Genomic DNA, 20,050 nt, shown 5'->3' on the forward strand with positions numbered 1-20,050 from the left:
ATTTGACGACAGCGCGTTACGTCGAAATGAAGTTTCGGAGTGTCGTATATGGGACAAGGGGTGTAAGAATATATATTCTCTTTTCTGAGAGTGTATGTAAGTGTACTGAAAAACCAATGTTGAAAGAGAAACTCAATAAAAGTATTTAAGATAAATTAAGAAATGCATACATCAAAATGTGCTTAGAGTACTACTAGAGTTACTTTCCTTGCGACCTATCTTGTGTAGAATACAAATGTTTGTAATGAAATATAATTACTCTTGAAGATACTTCTGCCTTGCGTAATATCGATTTCAGTGAAACCAGAACGCTCTATTTGCAAGCAACAAAGGCAAATGTAACAAAATTGCAGTGCTCTTTTACGCAGTCACAGTACAAGAAGGAGTATCGCACTGGTGAATGCTACAAAAATCAGAAAAAGGTCGCTCTATGTATGGTCCCTCGCTGCGATCCTTGCAGGCATCGTTTTACTAAGCGCACAAATACGCAATTATATTATCCAAACGCTGCGTTCGGGGATAAGTGAAGATCAAGAAGAAAGACACAAGGGGATACAAAGGTGTCCTCCTGTCTTGTAACTGTCGATTTCTTCATTTTTCTCTTCATACTAAAGACCTACAACTTTGGGATACCGTATTTACTCGAGTAATAGCCGCACTGTTTATGAAGAAAACCTGACGGTTTGCTTTTCCGCGGAGCACGCAGATTGCCAATCACCGCGATTGACAGCCTGATTCCAGCTGTTTACAGGACAGAGATAACGACTTCGTGCGAAGACACCATCTGTGAAGATTGCATTTGAATGAAGAATCGTGTTCTCTATCTGGTCATTCTCTATGTTATTTATGAGCAACGCAATGAATGGCTGCGTATGTGTTCCATGGGAAATTAGACGGAAGGGCGTTGTTCATAAATAGAGCCGCTATTACTCGAGTAAATACTGTAACTCTTTGTTTGCATTTTAAGAGCTCATCCGGCCCGAGCTTGTTCCCTCCCTGCTGTTGCAAGATTTTTCTTCGTGAAAGGGCGAGATCCCCGTTCCCTCCACAGTGTTCCCGAGAGTGCCAGACTTGAGGAAGAAACTGCCAATCTTGCCGTGCAGGATCAATCATAAAAAAGAAAACAAAACACTTCGCGTCTTCTTCTCTTATCCTTTGACTTGCTCTCTCGTTGGCGTTTCGAGCCTGCATCTATGGTCCTGGCTTGTTTTCTGTTTCATGTTCGGTCGCTTCAGCTTCGAGTTCGCAATCGCTCGCCTTTGCGCTTGGGCCGATTCCTGCAAAAATTCACGCGACAAGTGTTTTCAAAGATTCAAAAATGTATCTAAGATAATGAGTACAATACACTAAAAAATTTAATCAGAATAGAGTAGCAAACGCTTTGCAAGGTACGAAGTTACTACCAAAAGTATTTGAAATACAGCATCTTGTCTAGCGCATTTGACATTGGCACAAGTCTGTGAAAATTGTACATATGCATTCGAGGGCCACGGTTTGTCTATATACTTATATCGTATAGAGTCATATGAGCATATTCCCAGAGAATCGCAGTAAACAAAAAACACGTTTTCGCAACTGGGAGTGAAATTTTACGAAAATGTTCCCCTCCAAAAAGAAAAAAAATCCGACGCACCCCCCCCCCCCTTTCCTTCCTCCAAAGAAAAAAAGAAAAAAAAAAAAAGCTCTCGTCCCATCCCCCCCCCCCCCCAAAAAAAAAAAGGAAGAGAGAAAAAAGCATGGTTGCAAAAATTAAGTTGCAACCGAAATGATGTGCATTTGCGTCAGAACCCCCATGTTAACTTGTAAATGACTGCTGTCCAGTGTCTCTACCTTATAACGAATTCATGTATAGCAAAATAGAGCCTATAACGAACATGCTTTAATTTCCAATTACCGTTCGCACACTCCTACAGTCGGTGACAGGTTGAGAGAAAAAGTGGAAGCTCTTCCCACCTCTCTCCACTTTAGCGGAGCCAACGCGGGAGAGGAGGAAAAGGGTACCTTCCACTTTACCCTTAACCTATCACCGACTAAAGAATAAAAAAACAACGTGGAAAGGTTCGTTTCTAGAAAAGGCGCCAGGTCGACTCGATGTCTTCTTGGGGGTCGCATTGGATTTTGGCTTTGGATTCTGACTGTCTCCCGTAGCCTCCCTTTACAAACAACGCCTTTAAGAAAGGCGCAACTAGTGACGTCACCACGGTCTGCCAATGAGAATCCGGGCAGGGAGAGAGAGAGAAAGAGAATTCTCAAGAACGACGCCCGCGTACACACACTGCGCAAAATCAGTGTTGTTACCCTGTCAAAAACGCAACGTGGCGCGTTCAGTTCCACGCTCCGAAAATCACAATGGAGCCCCGACAGAGTAGTGCCAACAGCACGCACATTGCACTTCGTTCGCCCCCAAGTTGACAGAGAGGTGGGGGCTGCGCGCTTGGCCGACCAATCAACGCCTCTCTTTCCTTACCCCGATCCCCCGTTCTCCGCGCGGGGGCACATGGAAGGGAGCGCGATCACGTGGGCGAACTTACGAGCACGTAGCATCCACCGGACTCTCAACTAAGCTATGAACGAAGTTTCGGTATACAGGGAGACGCACGCAATTGAGAGTGGTTCCCGTATAATCGCATTGGGGTACCACCCTCCTCCTATTCCTATCCGAAACTTGGTATAAAAAGGAAAACGAATTGAAGATATAAAAAAGACAGAGAGAAGCATCCAACAGGGGTACCGGCCCTCATTACAATTGTTACAGAGGGCAACGATAGGACCGTTTTTTTTTTTCTCCCCCACTTCGTAAATTTGGTCGGGACATGGTGTGAAAGCGAGTGGGTGACATAAAGAGGGAGCTTTTGTGAGGCGACTCCACGTGTGACAAATTCCTACTGACAGACAGTCGTTGGAGAAGGGGGCCATAATAATGATAAAATCATGAAAGAAAAGAGAAAAGCTAACGTGAGCGCTGCGCGCGGTTGTCATTTATATTTGTCCGATAATGGTGACGGCGCTGTCGATGCGCTATAATTATGAGAAATAAAAAAAAATAAGAAAGAAAAACGTGGAAGCTATTCGCGCTGCATAAAAGTGGCCATGAAAGCGAAAGAGCCTCCAGATGTCTGTCATATCGCATCCCACGATGCCGAAAGAAATCTAACGAAGCAAATAAAAAAAGATAGCGGTGTCAAACGGCGGCACCCACATTCTCGGGTTTGGACATCGAATTAGACTCGGTCCCAACTCAACAAAAAACACAAAAAGGAAAAAAAAAATCGCAGCAAAATGTATAGATGTATAAATGTATAAAATGTATAAAGAAAAAGAAATATATATATATATTAGGAAAACGTGGATGGTGCATCTGCCCGCGAGCGTGCTTCTCCGTTTATTGATTTGGTTATGAGTGACGTCACAGTTGCGCGCGCATGCGCGCTGGGCAACCACCTGGAGCCAGTTTGCACCGGAGCCGGCAGATGGCTCTGGTGTCTCAAAGATATTGCGGTCACGCTCTCTCATCTCCGGACATTGCGTGCTGCGCGGAAGGCTTCCTGCCTTCTGATTGGTTTATTTTTATTTTTATTTGTTCCTTTAAGCCGCGAACGTACTCTTCAGATTGGTCGCTTCGGCGCTGGACATTTGGTTTGCGACCACGTAGGAACGTCGTTTCGGGGGCAAGTGCTCGCCTTCGATTGGTCGCCGCGAAGCGTGATATGCATGAGTGCGTGTTCCACGCATAAGTGAGGCTATATAGTGATGGGGCGAAACTGCACTTCCGAAACATGTTTGGGGCCCCGAAACCCGGGTTTCAGGAAGTTTCGAAACAGCGGCCGAATTTCAACTGTTTCGGACATGTTCGGCTATGAGTGTTATTAATTTGCTTTAATTTTTTATATATTTTGCAGATTTGAGGGCAGAAAGAAGTTCAAGTTCAATGTGTAGATGACCAACTCGTACGTTAACAAAAGCCAGTAAATGCAATCAACCACACCCTGCGCCAGTACGAACTTGAGCTTTATCCCAATAAAACGGCAGAACCAAGGCGACAACACAAACCAAATTAGACATTGGATCATTATTATTACATATTCAGGTGCACCTTGAAGGATAACATCGCATAGTTCCCAGAAATCTATCTACCGGTCAGAATAACGTCACAGTTTCCAGGCTAAAGGATTTGCAAAGAGCAAGACGAGCAGTTTTTCTTAGGAATACCCCAGAACTTCCACAGGCTGCGTTGGACCGCGCTCAAATTTCATTAACGCGCCTTTACCTTTTTTTACATGCCTCCTTACAGTATTGCGGCCATTCGAAATAAACCCCGAAAAACGCAAATTTTAGTAGTGCATCATAAACACCGACTCGTGTAAGACTATCGTTACTCGCGAATTTCGGACATTTTAATAGCGCCCCGCCAAGAATGCTGCATAAGTCGATAAAGGCTCCCAAGAACGATTTGCGAACTAAAACGCGTAAAAAAAAAAAAAAAAAAAAAAAAAAACGCTTTAAGAAAGTTTTTTTTTTTTTTTTTTTTCTAGGCACCCAGCCAGATAAGCGTCACTGATAGTATTCTGTTTTCTATAAACGTTCAGTTGTGAGTTCGCTTCTTCTCTGTCTACTCTTTATTTCCCGTTTATTCGGTGTTTCTCTTCCCAATCCATGCATTCTTAAACTCTGTGTCGCTCTAAATTCTAAAAATGTCAAAAACTGCGTGGCTTTATAAATTTATAGGCATCACTGGCCCATGCGTCGCCACAAAATAAAGAAAAGCCTCGCGAGGCACCGTCGTATATATATACATATATATATCTTGGGGCTAAGTAGGCTGTAGGCGTATTTTTATAATATATACCTTGACTTTATATGTTTTGGTACTAAACCCAGGTCTATAAACTATAACGTGAGTGGTGCAGAAGAAAGGGAAATTTACGGGCGTTAGTCGCAATTGTAACCGAGAGAAGCGGCGTTTATGCACGGACTTACCCGTACTCGTCGCCCACGGTATTCTAATGCACGCGGACCCCGTTTTTCGCCAATTCCAAACCAGTTTCGCGTCCGCTGTTTGGGGAGAGCTGAAATATACGGCTGCCTTACAGCGACTCCCGAGTCAACGGTCGGTTGGGGCACACGATGGGAAAGAATAACTTCCCTCAAAGGGAAATGCCATAAAATATCGCAACGTCCAGCGATTGTCCGTGTGCCTACATTATCAACGAACCTTCCCTTTAGCGCAAACAAAGGCATGAAACGCATTTCCCGTTTTATACCTTGTTCCGATGTATATGACGTCATTCGTTTCTCTTTCTGGGCAGTTCATGCATTAATCTGTATAGTTCTCGTAGTAACCCCCTATCAAAAGGGAGGGAAAGAATTGGAAAATAAATTAATAAACGCTTCGACATTTTAGATGTGTTTCTTTGTTATCGCGTATCGCTTGCAGTTTTCTTATTAAGCTCAAACAAATATGACAACACAAGAGAGAAAAAAACCAAACAAACATTGCCCTTCTGCGATCTATGGCAATGCGGTGTTTACAAACGAGTCCGCGTTCACCGACAGCAGAAAAATGGGGAGGGGCACAGTGGTTGGCTTAACTATGTTTTTTCTGACAGCGACCTTAGGTCGTTCTCAATGTTAGAGAGCAAAGCTATTGAATCTAGGTCAAAATCGAAAACCTATTCCCTGACCGACTATATTTCAAGTATCTAACGACTACTTCGCGAAGAATAAGCTTCATCTTCCTACCTTCGTTATTCAAAATTTCGGAGCTTGCGCTTGGGAGTCCCATAAAAACAAAAAGAAAAAAACAACAACAGACAAGCCTCCTCGAACAAACAGAATATAAAAACGCAATGCCACTACGCCCATGCAAGTATAATAAAGACCAGAAACCCGATTCACCGAAATTCTCGCACTAATCTACATAGCAGTCCGCGGACGCGCGTAACATCTCAAAAGGAGACGACAGGAGGCACTTTTATAAACTTTCCATAAACTGCACGCACATTGACTACGATTGTTGCCAGGCCAAGGAGGGGGAAGCTTTTTCGAAACAAACGTGGCAGCAGAAACCCCGCGGCTCTCTCCCCAAATCTTCCCATAGTTGCCTTTCCGAAAACAAGAACCTTTTAGGGAAAGAAACCCTCTTCTTCACCTTTCAAAAGAGCATTCGCGTGAACAGCGGATTTCGGGGATAAAAAAGAAAAGGTCTACTTTGCACAACAATGGCGCCGTCCTGCGCCGCCAGCAAACCGTTGGGACCCTGCCTCTCCCTTTTTCCATTCCCTACTCTCCCCCCCTCGCGCCGCGGTTCGCCACACCTTGCACTCGCTACTGCTTGTAGTGTTCCTGTACACACTCACGAAGCTAGTGTTGTTGTTTTACATATTGAACTTAAAAAAAGTACAAAGATACAAAAAAGAAGAATTAGAATCACTTTTGATGATGCGCTTGATTATGTTAAGATTTTCTTCGGTTTCCCACAGGAAACGCAAGCGACCGACGCAGCGTATTGCATGTTTTATGTAAAAAAATAGCGTAGAAGCAGAAAAGAATAAGCGGTGCAGGGAGGCTATTTGGCATAAATAGCCCGTTGAAGTGCTTAACTCACTTGCCGGTGTAGTCTCAGTAGCTTCGCCAATAGAGCTGTCAACTGCCGCTTATTTGGAATGCACCCGTATTCGGGTTAGGCAAGTTTATGAAAAATAATGGAAGGTCAAAAATATTTTTGCATTTTCAACGTTTTTCGGGGGTAATTCTTAGCGAACGCCTTTTTCCCACTCACAGCGTGTGTATGGCGAAATGCGACGTTTTCAGGTGGGATAGGAGCGAGACAACAGACCCTTTTCAAAAGTGCGGGTCATTTATAGTATACCTACCGCGTCAATTATTCGTGTCCGCCATTGTTTGGGCACGCAATGTGAGCATGGAAGCATTAGACGCGAGGGAAGGGTCCGTGTGCGGCGAGGAGTCGGATCCATTGGCAGCTGCGTACCGATGCATGATATTGGCTATGCCCTTTGTAACGGGCGGTAGCTTGCGCCACCTAGCGAAGACACGGCCCAGCCAGTGTTGCTTAATGAGGTTTGGGAAAAGGTTATACTGAATGAAAGTTACGAACTGTTTAAGCAGCGGCACCATTTCCACAACGATGTCTCGCCTTCCGAGCGTTGCCCATAATTGGGTGCACAGCGAGCACTGGTTGATTAGACCGGAGTCACTGGATGCAGAACACTTCCGCGTAGGTTGACGTCTGGTCGTATTGAAATCCATGCTCACTGGCTTAAAAGATGTGTTTTGGCATATACTGCTTCGCCGCGCTGAGGAACCTGCGATGAGGCGTTGTTCAAACCAGAAAACCAGGGAGCCCATGCTTTTAATAGGAACTCCATATTCATGGATCAAAAGCCTGTCAGCGCACAGTTCGAACAGTTTTTGGGGCAGAACCTGAACCGCCCTATCGTCTAAGACCTTAAATAGCACACACTGATTGCCTGTTTCTGTGTACCGCAAGGTAAGATCAATGATCGGAGCTGTGTCGCTGCACTAGCCGGGTCAAATTGCAACTCATTCACCAAAATCAAAGAAAAAAATCGGTAGATTTTTTTCTTTTTAGTTTTAATTGTACTTTTTTATGCTTCGGATTCCCAAATTTGAAGCACTGAGGTGGGCTTGGAATTTCTCCCCAAAAAAGGGGCAGCAGATTTGACAAATTCCACCATCAACCCGGCACATCGCGTTCCCGCCGGCATCAGCAACCAGAATTTCATCTATACCCGCCGAAGGCACCCTCAAGGGCTCATATTGTACTCAACACTCCGTAAAAAAGAAAACAAAAAACAAAAAAAACATGTGGTTCGAAATATTTTGTTCACTACGCCACTTTTTTTCGGTTCAACCAAATGCCGCCATTGAATCACATGCAAGATTTAGCTACAGTTATCTATTCGCCCCACCCTCGTGTCAAAATCAAGCCTTCGAGTTATTGGAAACGAATAAATAAATGCATAAATTGCTAGCGACCAATACCACTAAAATCTCGGAATGCATAAAATGCTCTATTTGAAGAACTTTAATTTCACTTTGTTTAGAATACATTAAACGGTCATTTTGGGGAGTAAAGACCACAGTGTTTCAACTTTGTAAAACCCGAGACGTAGGACAAAAGAAGAAGTTGTTCCTCCTTTTTACTTCTCCTTTTGTCCTACGTCTCGGGTCTTGCAATGCTTAAAGTTCACCAGCTTGCTTGCCTCCTCTCTGTAATTTCTACCTAGTGCTTGTCCACCTCCCCACTAAATATAGTATGAAACTTGTCAGGTCCCGTTCCACAGGTTCTCAAAAAATGCAGCGGAGAAATTGACGTCACGCAACGTAGTCACGTGATAGGGTGACCTCGCAGTGTCTCGTAATGCCATGCCGTTATGTGACGTCGATTTTTCCGCTAAATCTAGCGGGAAAATCCACGGACGTGTGAATGGATCAACGACTAGACTTCTGGAATCGGGAGTTTCCGTCAAAACGCGCCCACGCGCCGTTTCTAAATAACTTCCGTACACTATCGATGACCAGATGCAGCTGGTGACCGTCAGCCAATCCGATCCCTGTTCGATTTCGTGACGCACCGGGAGTTCGTCCCGAACGGACGCCACTGAAGCAGTTCTTGTCGATAATGGTAGGCAGGCACTCATTAGAAAAGATGCAGTCGGATGTTTTAGCTAACGTCCGCTGAGCACGAACTCAGTTGACGCTCCATGCCATTCGTCAAGCAACTGTCGGCCCTCTTCCGGGCCCACAAAACGCAGTTGGCACGTTCACGAAATATCTCAGTCCCGCGAGCACGTCGCATCGTCGGCACAAATTGAAAGCCCGCGGGGAGAAAACGACGGAAACCGTCCCAAAAACAGCAACAAAGCCAAGAGCCGTCGACAAACGAGCTCAGAGTCCCCCCTCCCAGAACCTCCCGGCTCGCGATCGTTTTAAGAAAAGTGATACGATAAATCAGAACCGTCGGACGGTAGCGAGAACAGCACACCCGGTTCCTAAGTCAGCATCGCAAATCAAAGATCTTCCCCTCTTTCACTTCCAACCTAAGTTCATTTGAGGCTCTTGGCGAAAGTCTTGGCGGGTAAGTGCTTCGCGCGATGAGGGAGAGTGGACAGAGGCAAAGCAACGCCAATGGTAAGGGGAGGGGTCGTACCCGGGTCCGTGAGTCCGCATGCATAATTGGCCGGGCAACACAAACAACGACTCCGGGCCGCGGCTGCGTTCCCGAAAAGTTGCTTTACTCCGTTTCCCTTTGCGATGGAGCGCGGTGGACGCTACGACCTGCCAATCCAGCGCAATGAAAAGGTCCCGCGACCGCGCAGAGGCGACCCCTCCAGAAGATCACGTGATGCTTACACGGCACGTGATTGGTGTCGGTGGCTTCTAGCGTCCTCTTCGGTCCACGACAAGGTGAAACGGAGTATAGGGGAACCTGAGTCGTCTCTGTGTTTGCGCTCGCAGACGCCCTTTTGCATGGAGCACGGAAGGAAGGAAGGAACCCCATGCAAACGGAACATGTTTCCGAGCTTGACGGCATATTTCTCAGTGGCTACGGCGGAGGGAGGGGGGGGGGGGGGTTATTCTACGGGGAACACAAGTAGTGTTTCAGGAACTTGACCGTTATTTGTGTCTATTCGGGACACTGGTAAGACGCGCTCCCGTGGTCTCCGCTTTCTAAACCCGTTCACAAATTTATGTGTCATTTTCGACGAGAGCAAGAGTCAGCGTGCACATCTCTAATCGGCGATCATGCGCGGGCCTCGGTACCTTGGACTGCAGGAATCACGCTTGAGCAACACAGATAGTGAGGGTATTTGTGCCCGAGTCTGTTAAAACGCCACAGTTTGGAGCACGTGCCAGCGAAAGCACACGCTTCAGAATCGAGGGATCCTAGGTCTGATCCCCACCCCCGGCAGTGGACCAAGCTCACTAGCCAGTTTCCTTACGTGCCGCTTTTGGCATTCATCGTGGGAACTGTAGAGTTTTTATGTCAGCAGTGTGGTAAGCTGGGCGCGTCGGTGTGATGTCATGGTGAACAGTACAGCGCACAAAAAGACAAGGACAGGGAAAATGAACATGTGCGACACACAAGCGCTGACTCGCAATTAAATTCCTGTTGTGTATACATTCAATTACGAGCCAGCGCGTGTATGTCGTGGACGTTCTATAGGGGGTATTCTCTGGACGCCATATTTGTGGGTGCTGTTCAGTGCGCATGCTCAGAACGAGCTCGCATCAATAGGCTGCTAAGATCGGGACTCTTGATGGTGCGGAATGCACGTTGCAAAAGAACTGTGGAAGCTCGCTGTCAGCACGCGCTCAGCATTCGCGCACACACCTATGGCCGCCAGTGAATACTTCCTATACCTTTGTTCTTGTCATTTTGTGCGCTGTTCTGCCCACCATCCTCCTATGTCAGGTCGTACAACGATGGTCGGGCTCATATTTGAACAAGAAAGCGTTAAGGAGCTCGTGTCGCAGAAAGGTCGGCGTCGGTGGCGTGACAGGAAAATCCAGGATTGGTCGATAGGGTCATGATGTCATAGCCGCATGACCTCGCGCGGGAATTTCAAACAACCTCCAACGCTCAGTTTTTCGCGCACTCTACGTCTTAACTTTGCTAATCCTCGAGCCACAACTTTTTCGTCAGCACCGCGCATTTTTCGCAAAACCAAAAATCGCTCTCAAAAAAGCAAATTCGAACCAGCCTATATATATTGGCTCACTTCATGGTTTACTCAAATAATTTTATTTGTTCACGCCACCATTGCGCTTCGCGAGACCCAAATATGGACACATGTGTTACACACATAACGCGTACCACAAGCATCGGAGTGATGATGATTAGGGTTTTAGTCGCGCATTGACAACGGAGGTCATATTGCGCCAAAGTAAGGGAGTAACGTATTCCATGAGCGCATGCACATACACATTACACATTGTCACGAATAAAAACACAAACTTGATAAATAAAGCTTAAGATGAACGTTTAATGCAGCGAACTTGTGCCGAAAAGCAGCGAATAAAAACCAATACTTTGTCGGAGACCAGGCATGTAGCCAGGATTTTGTTTCGGGGGGGGGGGGGGGGGGGGGCCGCCCACGACAAAATGCTGTATGAGGGGAAGGGGGGAGAGGAGGCCCCAGCAAAATGGAAGATTTCACTGGAGGCCCGGGCCCCATGGGCCACCCTGGCTTCGTGCCTGTCGGACACGCAAGGACGGCTCACTCAAGCGAAGCTCCTCTCGTAAGCGCGTGAATATATCTTGGAGTTTCCGAGCTCAAACAAACAACAAGATTCTTGAGTCATCTTGGACATTCCAGTCATGCAAACAAAAGAAAGATAAAAAGGGCCAGCGCTGGCGGGTATCAAACCCCAGCCAGCGGCGTGAGAGTCGACTACGCTGCTGACACAGCTCTTCGCACGTCGCATCAACACAAGAGCTCACTAACCCGACTAATACTTCCAAGTTCTGCGCTTCCGCTTTTTATACTCGTCGTTTTGAAGGTACGGATTTTCTGGATGAGCACCAAAGCAACAAAGAAAATATAAATACTATACACGCATGTTGATTTTTTTCTTCAGTAATGTCTTACATTCGAAAGTATGTTGAGCGTCTCAGGAGATGAATCACTTACTAAAAAGTACACGCTCATGCCGTTATTACTTGAAAGCCGAAAAAAACAAGCCGCTCCACTGCGGTTCCAAGCTACGCGTTTGCTTCCCCGTGCGCTACGTCGTAGCCATTTTTTTTTACCTAGTATTTGTTTTTTCTCCTTTGTCCTTCAATCGCTTTGTCATTGTCTCCTTTTTTGTTCCCTCTCTTCCCAGGCCCGGCCGACCTCCGAAGCGCGCATCCCTAGTGGGTCTCGGAGGGCGCTCGGGAGGCTATCCGCCCCTGCTCAAGCCAGGCGCGGAGATGGACTACGAAGCAGCGGTGAAGTCCGGTGAGCGGCCGACTCGACATGCATTCGCCTCCTGCAACGTTACTAAAACCCTCAGTTGGGAAACTCACCCCTGAAACCTGGGCCGCTGGCGTCCACCGATACCGAGCTAAATACGATAACAGCGCCACCCTTTAGCGGCGAGTTGAAACATGAAAGTTGCTTTACGTAGCTACTGCGAGATAACCCTGCGAGATGGCGCCAGCGGCCCTGGCCCGACTTGACGTACAGCCGTTCACAGAGGGAACGCTGCGGTAGAAATGGCGCGTTGCGTTCGCCATTCGCTCGGTTCTCGAGTACAGATCAGAGCCATTTTTTTTTAAAGCAGGCCCTATGGCAGTTTCCCAACTGAGTGGTTCTAGTAACGTTGTCCTCCTGGCACGTGTCCTGGCCTATAGCCGCACTTGCTGGTATACACGGACTTTCGTGTCTGTCAACAAAGAGGCAACAACATCCACTTTTTGGCAACCAAAGCAGGAATTTCTTTAAAATTTCCCAAGAAACGTCTTTTTCTTTTTTTACGGTGAAACAACTTAGTGAAAGGAAAATGAGATGAATGTGCCAAATAATCATTCCAGAAAACATGATATCGTATTAAAAGTTACACAATTTATACAAGTTTTTATATATTTATTAATTGGTTATTGGAAAGCAGCATCACAAGCGCGCGGAACGGCGTGCGCGACTGACAGTACTCTCTTCATCGCGATAGTTAAGAAAGAAAATCTGTTTTCAACATGGCTTTTATTTTCAAGAAATATTCGAAACAAAGTGTCACAGATGAGTGCAATGCGTAATTTGATCCTTAAAGTTCAGGGGGAATTTAAATTTGTGTATAATTTTTCTCCAATTCAGGGGTTCCGGCTACATTTGGCAAGAAAACGCTTTCCACTAAAATTTCTACGCCAACTTTGACGAAACCTCAGATTTTGTGCTATTCCGACTTTTTTTCCTCTTGCTTATATTTTTTTTCCAATCTTTGAAGGAAGACCAAGTACAAAGGGCAAAGTAACCTGACGAGACGCTGGTACCTTAAGAGTTCACGCAAGAACATAAATAGAGAGAGAGAGAAAAAAAAAATGCATTCAGCTGAAAGTTGTGAACTTAAACAAAATTATCGGCATTTTGCCGATAGCGTGGAGATATATAAATTGCAAGTAAGCAAAACAATAAAGCCGCGTACACAAGATACAGAAACGATTGAAGCCTATTCAACAAAAGCGATTGAACTCCTTGCTTCCGTTGACTGGCCAACGTGTGACACTAGTGCGTAAAGAAAGTATGATAACTAAAAACAATGTTTTCCGCTTAGGTGGGACGAGACTATGACATCCCTGACAGCTTTGAAACTACTGGGAGGCGTTCCCTCGATACTAGGGGCGCTCAAAAGGCTACTTTTCAGAGTGAGCACGCTTCAGTCATCTTGGTGCTTACAAACACGGTTGGCAGTTATCTGAAGTTTTCTCTGAAATCGCAGGAAAGCCCTTTCGTGTCTTCCAGAAATGTTGAAATAGCCCGCGACAACACAGAATGGTATCGCCCGGGCTTCCGAACACCGTGTATAAACTTCAGAATGTCTCATTAACAAAAACGATCACCAACTGTGCGCGCTCTGCGCTACCACAAAAAAAGGCGGTGCCCGTTAGAAAGTGAAAAAATATTGCACAATACGCAATATACTCGCGCTGGTCTTCAACACTGAGTTTTAATCTGCCTACCCGCCAGAGCGCGACTCAGAACGCGTTCCCGGCCGCTCGCCCGTCGCGCTCTTCCTCTTCTTCTGCGTATCAGCATTACAAACAGCGACGTAGACTTTCCATTTTCCCGGAAGGGGGGCGGGGTACGGCGCGTTAATTTTTCGCCAGACCTGGAGATTGAAGCTAACAAAAACACGCTGGAATTCCATTTCCCATGTATTTTGTCAATAAAGGCAACGTGCGCATTATTTTGTTAACATGCCGCTATTAGAAGCTCATTACATGGCACGTAAGCAGCGTCTCGGTAAGGATCATGGCCCGGGCCCCTCTGCCCCCCCCCCCCTTCCCGGATTTCACCAAAGGGGGGGGGGGGGGCACGAGCCCCGTTGCCCCCCCCCCCCCCCCCCCATAGTCTACGCCTATGATTACAAACACCTTTGAAACTCACCCTGACGAACCTAGGTGGGATCGGTGGCCGAGTGGGCTAGCGCACACCAGCTCAGAGCACGTGGAGCGAAAGCTCGCGCTGCAGAGCCCAGGGATTCTGGCTTCAATCCTCACCCAGTTCCATTTCGATCGGGATGAGCATCATACTGGCGTGCGGTCGTGTATCACTACTGCGTGGTGCGCGTTAACGACCCCAGGCTAGCGGTCGTACTGCACTGACTAATTTGCTTACATACGGTGGGTAACAATGTCGCCATGTTCTGACAGACTAAACTCCTGGTGTATAAACAACTAACGACTAATTTGTTTTGGTTTTTTCAGAACCTAAGAATGCCAAATTTAGTCATATAAAAAGTGCCCCCCTCACACCTCTGTGCAACCAGGGGTATTGAAACGTACAGAACGAGACACAAATCGGGATCTTCTGAAGAAACTATTTTGAATGCTATGCTTATTCTCATGCTTTGTCACGAATAACTCTTTGTTTCTTTTGTCCCATTAACTCGATACTGATTTCATAAGTTCGCACAAAAACGATACATTTGGCTTTATTTGGACAAAATGACTGGACGGTCGGTATGAACCTCTAAAAGGGAACTGTCCAGGCCAAAACGAGACCTCTGGTCACCATATGTATAAAGTGCAATGATAAATTATGACACCTTCCGATTCTGAAATGTGCGAGTCGAGACAGGCACCCGGACAAATTTCGCATCTTCGAGCTCACAGACGATCGGGGTACCAATGAAAGTTTCGAAGAATATTTGCCCTTGCGATTCATTGCTTATAAATAAGGCCCCTGCCATATTAAACTAAACTTCCAGAACTTACGAAAGGACCCGCTAACAATAGCCACAGCCTCCCAGTGGGAAATCCACAAACATCACACTCGCATTACCATCGCTGAGCAACGACCGCTTCTTTATGAACAAACTTCGATCCGTAAATCATTCTAGTGTATGAACAGTCAGGCACGCCGCCTTTCTCCAGAGAGATAAATGACAACCAAACCGCCATGAAATCATTAAAACAACAACACAAAAAAGATAGTGACACTTCGATTTTTTTTTCCTGGCAACAATGAAGCGAAACCAACAATCGAGTCGTCCAAGGATGCGACAGACTTTCCGGCCGTTAATACTTTCGGATTCACCCCACCGCAGTGTCGACCGCCTAACCGCAGTCCTGGGAGACGATCGGAACATTCAATCACTAAGAAAAAAAAAAGCACGAACATCCAGATCATAGATGTACTGCGAAGATTGACTAGTGTAAATTCACGTCGTTCATAGCATGATGTAGGATACGCGGGTAAAAAAAAAGAAAATAAAAGAATATGGTTAACGCTTACTAAGCCTCTTCCCCGAAAGAAACCGAAAGAACCCTTAACAAAGAAAAGGAAAACTGTAGTCAAACGAAAGTGGAGTCCTATATGCATGATAATAAAAAAAGGGGAGAGCTTTGGAAACCGCTGCGGCGGCATCTTGAATAGCGCGAATCTCATTGTGATAGAGCTGGGATGTGCACTGGATTACACGTTCCGAAGCTTCCTTATGCAGCGCCCCGTTGTGATCAGAGGTCGACGACAATACGATGCGCCGACGGTTTTCGAGCACGGTGAAGAAGCGTCCGGGTGGGTATCAGATATCGGTTAGCGCAGTCGGCGTTGGTAAGAAGCGCGAACAGTGTACGTTTTTTAATTGATGGTCTTGGCAGAGGGAGGGGAGATGAGAGACTCGGTGTTCCTCACAGCTTATATTTAAAACCAACGTCACACAACCAATAAATAATACAAAAGACGATCTGAAAGCTGCGTGTGAGGCGCATTTCTTGCTTGTATGGACACATTGGTCTCAAAAACTGTCCGCATACATGTTCAAATCCTGTGTGAAGCACACAGGCTTCGAGCATGCTTTTTGCGTGTTGCAGATCATGCTCTCACGACATCTGCAGGGTACATCGTACTTTTTGTATGATGCTTGTACATTGGGAGTCAGGACATCGTGTCGGTCGAGGAGAGTTTAGATGATACGCAGCCGGTTAGGTTCAGGATGAATTTAGGGAACCGGTACGAACTTGAGATTGGGCTAGTTGGTTGTTCATGTTCATGCCCATGTTCATGCGGGCCGTACCAGCTAGGTTGCATGTGGTACACATGACGAAGGATTGTGAATAAGTATACATGTATATCGATGAAAACATATCGAAGAAAGGAGGCAATACGGGAAGAGGTGCATTACCGATCACCATGTCCATCTGCGCAATATTGCACTAACTTGTACCTTCATTTAATTTGCTAAGGTGCACATTAGTCAACACGGCAACGTAATGTAAAAAAAGTCGAACCTTGCGAAAACTTAATAAAATGAAGTCCTTTCCCTTGACACAACTTGCGAAAACAGTAAACTAAAAAAAAAAAAGCTTTCTAAGCACTTTGAATTCAACTTGTCTTTATAACCTGAATAAGCCGATCTACTTATACTAAAATGAGCCGACAAATAATTGGCCAGAACGAAGCTTTGGAGCATTAAATACTTGACAAAACAGCTGGCACACCGCAAAATAAGACCCGATTGTAAGTTACTGTTGCTACAAAGACATACAAACGAACAAATAAACCTAACAAACGTCCGCAATGTGACGAATGCGTCCAACAGTGAGCCAAGGGCTATTACCACGCAAAGGAGCGTTGCTGCAACATTAAAACATTAAAAAAAAAAGATCAACAAAATAAATGGAAATTCTAAAGAAATGACACCATGTGTTATCCCACGTGCGACAGTCGTGCGGCGGATCCCACGCGGCAAACCCCGCACACATTAACGCACATATATCCCAACTCCGACAATGGACGGGAAGGAAAATGTGGCAGCAGTGGCGGCGGGTGGGAGAGAAAGGGAAGCGGGAATTGTAGTGCAACCGAACCCCGCGTGATCGCGATTCAAGCGGGACGATCCTGGTGTCCCGTGTCGTCCTATTCATCGTCCCCTCCCCATTTTTTCTATCCCTATTCGACTGAGTTATTGCTGCAAGCGCGTCCGTTTATCGTAAAAAAAAAAAAAAAAAAAAAAAAAAAAAAACAGACTTGTAACAATTTGTATTTCGAGCTTACCAGACATTTCCGGCCAGCTCTCGCTCTTTAAAAAAGCGAAGAAGTCTGTCATGTTTTGCCTAAATACAGTTTTTTTTTTAATTTCTAGCTTGTCCTGATATAAAGGACAGTTATATTTAGAATAATCTCAAATTAGGTCAACATACAACTGTTACTGTTAAAACTCCACAGCCATGTCAAATAAAGGCCGCAAGCAACCAGTTCTAAGCTCTGCATTCCGCTTCACCGGATACAATGGACATTAGATGACGCTATGAGTAGGGTTCCCGTGTTTTCGGGGTCTATTTTCTTCGGAATGCGGGGTTGTTTTTTCAGGGTTTATTTTCGCAATAGATTCGGTGTTTAATGGTATACATTTTTAATGTCGGACCAGAAATCAGTGTTTATCGGGTTTTCTGTCGCAGAACCAGGACATGGGCATGTAATTTCCCAACCTCCAGAAAACATCGTACTGCCAAGAATACTTGAAAAACGACCCAGTACCATTAAAAAGAATAATCGAGATAAGAGATATGGTTTCTGAAGATAATAGGAGCCTCACGAACAGTTAACTTTGGTTATGTTCGAGGTAAACACAAAATAAAGTTATAGTTTAAGCTTATTCGTGTTCACGCGAAGCTTGGGTTTTTTTTTTTTAGTGAAGAAGAGCTCCAATAGACCGATCTCACAGCCAGTTTCGTTGCGTCACTGCTGCCACCATGCACCGTGGGAACTGTAGTCTTCCTATGGAGAGTATTCGCTGGACGCCATAATTGTGGGTGTTGTTTAGAGCGCACGCTCAGAACGAGCTCACATCAATAGGCTGCTAAGACCGGCACTCTTGATGGTGCGGAATGCACGTGGCGAAACAACTGTGGAAGCTCGCCATCAGCACGCGCTCAGCATTCGCGCACACACCTATGGCCGCCAGTGAATACTCCCTATACGCGGTACAACGACACCGAGACTCTGCGTGAGCGGAGCACGAGGCAGCGCGAGTTGTCTCGCCAACTGGGACCTGCCTCCTATGAACTACATTTATGGCAGCCTCAGGCATGTATGAAACACTCAATGAGATCGGTGTATGTATTCCGGGGTCAAATTTCGGGGTTTGTCGGTATTTACTAAAAACCCAGAGCCCTAGCTATGAGCCATCAAAATCAAACCTCTTGCCGTTTGAGTATCACTTCACCTCCAGGAGGAGGGGCGTAGTGGCGTGATGCGTTCACAGCGGTATTTACACAATTCGAATATTTCCAAGTCCTCAGCTCAGCGTGCGATCTCCTCAGTCCAGCACGCGCATGTTTGTCGCTGATACCTATTGTCATCGGCTAGGAGTGTTTTTGTTCTCGCACCTTGGGATGCGACACTTGCCTCTCTTTTGTCTATCCTTCCTTATTTTGAAAATGATATGCTAAATACTTCGGAACTAGGGCCCAGCTTCAAAGAATTATCCAGTCATGTGTCTGTATTTTATCTTCTAGTGTAAAACTTCGCTACTTCATTTACGTTCTCGCTAGCGCAATACGAATTAAATGTATAAAACATTCTAGCGGGACTAAGAAACTGGAATTCGAGGATTTCTCGGATTATACAAAAACAGAATTGAACTCTTGATGATAGTAGGGGTAGTAAATCTACCTTAAAATGTCAGCGGCGAGAAATCCACTCATACACGGATCGTTTGAAACAATCAGACATGTCTTATATTTAAGAATATTTGTATAAACAGGTCAGCTATGACATAGGTCAACTAACGGATAAACGTTCCTATTTTGAATCATCAAATGAATGTATCACATTTAGTCTAGTAGACGTAACCGGCGTTAAAAATAGTTATAACTAAATGTTCTTCTGATTTCCCAATGGGTGAACGGCGTTTGGGAACTTCCGGTTCCTTAGGAAATTTTGTTCCACTGTTGACAAACGACAACAATGAGCTACAAGCCTGTGCAAGCATGGTTCTGAAACCGGCCGACTGTAGTTTCCACAACCCTGCTTAGACAGGCTTGAAGATTATCGTTGTCGTTTGTCAACAGCTAAACCAAATTTCCCAGGCAATCGGAAATTGTCAAATGACGCTCACCTATGACACAGACGGGTCCGTAACCCAGTGATGTATAAGAATAATAACCAAACAAACATGATGATGATGCCTTCAGAGATCATGATGGGAATCCACTAATTCAAACGCAAGTTGCGAATCAGATTCTATTGAAATCTGTGTAATTGATTTGAATAGGTTATATGGAATCCATCGAAATCAAAATGAATATTTACGACATATAGTGCATATATTGCCGGATATAATTTGTTCTATAGAGTACTTAAAATTTTTTGTTTGTTTGTTTGATATACTTCATTTCTAATCTTTCTATCACATTTACTGCTATTCGTGATTTGGTAGCATACTATTGTTTAATGGATACATACTTCCAGAATCTAAAGAAGACCCACCAACTCAGTGCTCTTCCTTCCAGTGACAACGCTGAGGACAGCTCTGTCATTTAATTTTGCTACCCCTATGTGTACGACCAGTGAAGTTTGAGACCTTAAAGGGCAGCTCCGATCGAAAACGAAACCAAAATAAATGACTGGTATCGCTTTAGTGGCACGAAATATGATCACAGCCGAAATATTACGTCAACGCGAGGCCACGCTCTCCATTAAAACCGATTTTAAAGATGCGACCAGCGGCCCTTTAACAGCCAATAAGCGAGATAACTTTTAGTCAAAGAACACTGGCGCAGCAGCCTCGTGCCGTCACGTCGCGACCATATGGCTGATGATCACTGTTGCCGTCTGTCTAGCAGATAGTTTCGGTTTTGCCATAG

The 20,050-nt window shown here is 45.5% G+C and overlaps 1 protein-coding gene across 1 annotated transcript in view; it reads left to right on the plus strand.

The window, feature by feature from the left end:
- The window catches only part of LOC8031902 (dachshund homolog 2), a 79,178-nt gene that overhangs the window by 32,241 nt on the left and 26,887 nt on the right, over window positions 1-20,050 (plus strand). The window contains exons 3-4 of the mRNA XM_042289736.1: window positions 9,475-9,482; window positions 11,869-11,984. Of these exons, the coding sequence (XP_042145670.1) occupies window positions 9,475-9,482; window positions 11,869-11,984 (124 nt within the window). The remainder of the gene's footprint in view (window positions 1-9,474; window positions 9,483-11,868; window positions 11,985-20,050) is intronic.

This window comes from Ixodes scapularis, unplaced genomic scaffold (assembly GCF_016920785.2).
Source record: "Ixodes scapularis isolate PalLabHiFi unplaced genomic scaffold, ASM1692078v2 PGA_scaffold13__105_contigs__length_92229423, whole genome shotgun sequence".
Taxonomy (NCBI): domain Eukaryota; kingdom Metazoa; phylum Arthropoda; class Arachnida; order Ixodida; family Ixodidae; genus Ixodes; species Ixodes scapularis.